This window comes from Alligator sinensis, unplaced genomic scaffold (genome assembly GCF_000455745.1).
Source record: "Alligator sinensis unplaced genomic scaffold, ASM45574v1 scaffold1389_1, whole genome shotgun sequence".
NCBI lineage: Eukaryota > Metazoa > Chordata > Crocodylia > Alligatoridae > Alligator > Alligator sinensis.
The window spans coordinates 248,684-252,474 of NW_005843026.1; the positions used below are offsets into that span (position 1 = coordinate 248,684).

Consider the following 3,791-nt stretch of genomic DNA (forward strand, 5'->3'; position numbering starts at 1 on the left):
CCCTGAGACAGCTGGGCAGATGGGCCTGGAGCAGGCAGGGATGTATTGCCCCATTTCCCAGAACCAAGGCTGTAATCCTGTGGCAAGGAGTGTTGTCTGGGGACAGCTGAGAAGGGGTTTGGGCAGGAGCATCCTGCTGTTGAGAGGTGGCTGGCTGTTCTGGATGCTCTATGAGTAGAGTCCAAGCTCAGTCAGGATCTCATATATCCATAGATTGTTAGGGGGTGGAAGGGACCTCGCAAGATCATTGGGTCCAGCCCCCCCTGCACTGGGCAGGAAGACAACTGGGGTCAGGTGTCCATCCAGTCTTCTCTTGAAGATTTCCAGGGTAGGTGATTGCACTACCACTGGAGGGAGTTTATTCCACAGTCTGGACACCCTGACTATGAAGAAGTTTTTCTTAAGGTTGAGCCTGAATCGGTCTTCCAGAAGTTTTTAGCCATTACTCCTGGGTTTCCCCAAGGGTGTCCTGGTGAACAGTTGTTTGCCAAGCCCTTGATGTAGTCCCTTGATATAGCAGTAAGCTGCTACCAATTTTCCTCTTAGAATTCTCTTTTTTTAGGCTAGAGGCCCAGGTCCCTCAGCCTATCCTCGTATGGCTTGTCTTGCAAGTCTCTGATCATATGGGTGGCTCTTCTCTGGACTCTCTCAAGCACGTCCTTGTTGAAGTGCGGTGCCCAGATCTGGATGCAGTACTCCAGCTGTGGTCTCACCACTGATGGCTCATGTCTCAAAGGCCCTGTCAACCCTACAGCAACTAATGGTCCAGTGCTCTTCCCCTGCTGGCTGCTAGCATGGCTTACCCTGCAATCATTGCACTGCATTGGTTTTACAGTATCCCCAGCCCTGCCTGTACTGCCATTTCAGCCAGGTCAGCTTGTCTCAGAGTACATTTCCCTAGTATCCCTCTGCATCCAAGCTCTTGAGCACACTAGCCTACTAGACACACTATGGTACGGCTGCCCGCATTACCCAGAATATACCAATATGCACCCAACTTGACAGGGTAGTGGCAGAGTTGACACAGCTCGCTGTCAGTTGCAGTGGGAGCACAGCACAGTCTGTGGCCATGGGAACTGGCTCACAGACGCATCACTGACACGCTCAGTTGTGTCTCTGCTACAGCTTTTTACATGCTGAGCCCTCACTACTTAGCCCCCAAACAGCAGAGCTGTGGGGGTGCACCTGTGTGTTCTGGGAAACTGGGGCACTCTCCATGGCACCTTGTGGGAAGGGTGTGCCTGATGAGGCACAGTATCTACAGTGGGCCCAGCCAGTGCCAAGTCCTGTAGTGCTGTAAGCCCTTGGGAGCACCACATGCTGCCCTTGGGACTTCTAGACAACACTCTGGCACCCCAAGAGCCAGTGCTTGGTCATGGACTCCTGTGTCTGGGAGACAGCTCAGTTCATATGCTCACCGCTGACCACAGGGAACCAAAAGATCAGTGAGAAACTCCCATGAGCAGCAGCTGCCCTCTGGGGCAGCGGGAGAATAGGATCCAGTGGTGCTTAGAGCTCCCATGGAATGCTTGACTGGGGACATTCCTACTTTACAGATGGGGAAGCTGAGGCACTGAACAGATAAGTCACTTGTGAGGTCAAAGTGTGTGATACAGGCAGAGTCAAGATCAGATGCCAGGTGTCCTGCTGCTGTGCCCTGCCTCCCATTGATGCCCTGGTTCCTAGACAGTGTTGCTGACTCTAGTCATGACAGCTCGATGGGGCATATGGAAGCACTCCTGCTGTGTGGGGAAGACAGGGTGAATGGTGTCTCCATGGTGAAGGGGACTTTGGGGCAAATCCAGTTGGTCCTCAACCAGGAACAGAAAGAACAGCAGTGTGTGTAGCCATGAGCAGTCTGGCAGACAGGGGACAGGCATGACGTTAGCCAGGCTGGGCTTACAGCTGCTTAGGCAGGAGAAAGCTCCCTTTGGCACTGTCTGACAGCCCAAGCCTTGGCTACTGCAGTGCCAGGAGGGGATTCACTTCACTCAGCAAGTCTGGTGCTGTCAGCCTCCTACTCCTCCCTCTGCCCTACTGGGAGGCAAACTCAGGGCAGGCTCCTGCCAGCTGGAGAGCAGGGGCTGTCAAGAGCAGTGCCATTTCCTTAGACCCAGGCCTGGGTCTGGCTATGTAGCAGGACACTATTTGCAGCGATGGTTTTCCAAGCTTCCTCACCTTGCCTTGGCCTCTCCTTCCACCCTCCCACCCCTAATATTCTCCCCAAGGCTGGTTCTGTTTGCCATTTCACCTAAGGCTCCCTGCACAGCTTCATCTCCACAGCATGGTAGAACAAGGCTAGGCCCAGTAGGAGGGGTCACGTTATCACAGCTGGGCAAGATCATCCAAGGAGATGTTCCCCAGGGAGACCAGGCCTACACATGGTTGCAGAAGCACTGGGCAGGTGCAAAGCTTGATTGCTGGGGTACAGCCTGCTCTTTGTTGGCAGGGAGGGCAGAGAAAGCCACACACCTCAGCTGTCAGGGTGGAGTGCAGGGCCCTGCCCTTCCTTCAGTCTGTGGGGCAGGGGGGCATGCAGTGGCTCTGGGGAACTTTCACATGAGCAGCCCAGTCCAGTCAAGGGCAAGGTGCCTCCAAGCAGGACCAGGGGGATAGCAGGGCTGGGAGACCAGCGGACTTTAGTGCCAGGGATCTGCTTCCCACAGATCACAAGCTTGTCCTTGCCCCAGGAGAGGTCACAGCAAGGAGTCTCCTTTGTCCCACAGCTGCATCTCACCTAGGAAGCCTTCAGAGAAGGTGAAGCCTTGCTCAAAGCCCCAGGGGAGGGCCAGATCCTCTTCCTTGGCTTCCTCCAAGGGGGGCTGCAGAGGGTCTGTGAAGGGGATGATGTCTTCAAGGAGGGAATGCTCTGGACAGAGATGGTGGGTGTCCAGGACTCCCCAAGGGCTGGCAGGGCTGGAGTGCCTGCTTTGGGTCTGGCCCATGTCTGCTCCCAGAGAGCCAAGTGCTGCATTTATATCCAACTCCTCAAAGTTGCTGGCGCTTCCATCTAAGACATCATCGAAGATGCTGGCCCAGCTGCAATCCCCTATCAGGGTGCTGTCCCCAGCACCATGGGCAGGTAACAGTGGGGATGGGCAAGTTCTGGGTGTCTTGCTGCTGTACGTGGGCACAGGCTGCTTGCGTTTGCTGGTAGCATGGGGAGCACCTGCAAGGCTGAGGCTCTGGTCCTGCAGCCGCAGAGCATGGGCTGTAGCATGTCCTGGTTGCAACTGCTCACTCCCCAGGTGGAGTGTTGGAAATGAGAGGCCATAGGCAGTGTTTGGACTGGGCACCACATCAGGCTGCGGTAGGGGGTTGTAGGTGGGGGCTGGCGTGCGCCTCCTCTTGAAAACCCCGTTGACAAACATATCTGCATAGCGGGGGTCGATTTGCCAGAAGCCCCCCTTTCCTGGTTCGTCTTTCTGCCGTGGCACCTTCATGAAGCACTTATTCAAGGACAGGTTGTGCCGGATGGAGTTCTGTGGGCCAGAGGGCAGAAGGAACAAGGCTGTGAGCGATCAGGCAGCCCAGGAAACTGCTGTGCATTGCCCAGCTGCCTCCAGAGCCTATGGCACCCAGCTCAGAGGCTTAAAGCAAACAGCCCTGCAGCACCTTGACAAGGGATCTTAAGGCACAGGAAGTTCATTAAGGTGCCTAGGGGCTGGGACTGAACTAGAATGGAGGCCTCCCACTGGGTTGTGGGACTTAGTAAGCCCTCTATGGGGGGTGGGATGGAGGAGAGTAAAGCTATAAACCTCCCGCTCCTGGAGTCATGTGATGCCAGCAGT

The 3,791-nt window shown here is 55.4% G+C and overlaps 1 protein-coding gene across 1 annotated transcript in view; it reads right to left on the reverse strand.

Annotated features, from left to right (window-relative positions):
• Positions 1 to 416: 416 nt before the first annotated feature.
• LOC102380056 (forkhead box protein J1-B-like) overlaps positions 417 to 3,791 on the reverse strand; it is a 10,551-nt gene continuing 7,176 nt past the window's right edge. The window contains exon 4 of the mRNA XM_006036830.3: positions 417 to 3,482. Coding sequence (XP_006036892.1) covers positions 2,697 to 3,482 — 786 coding nt within the window. The 3' untranslated portion in view covers positions 417 to 2,696. The remainder of the gene's footprint in view (positions 3,483 to 3,791) is intronic.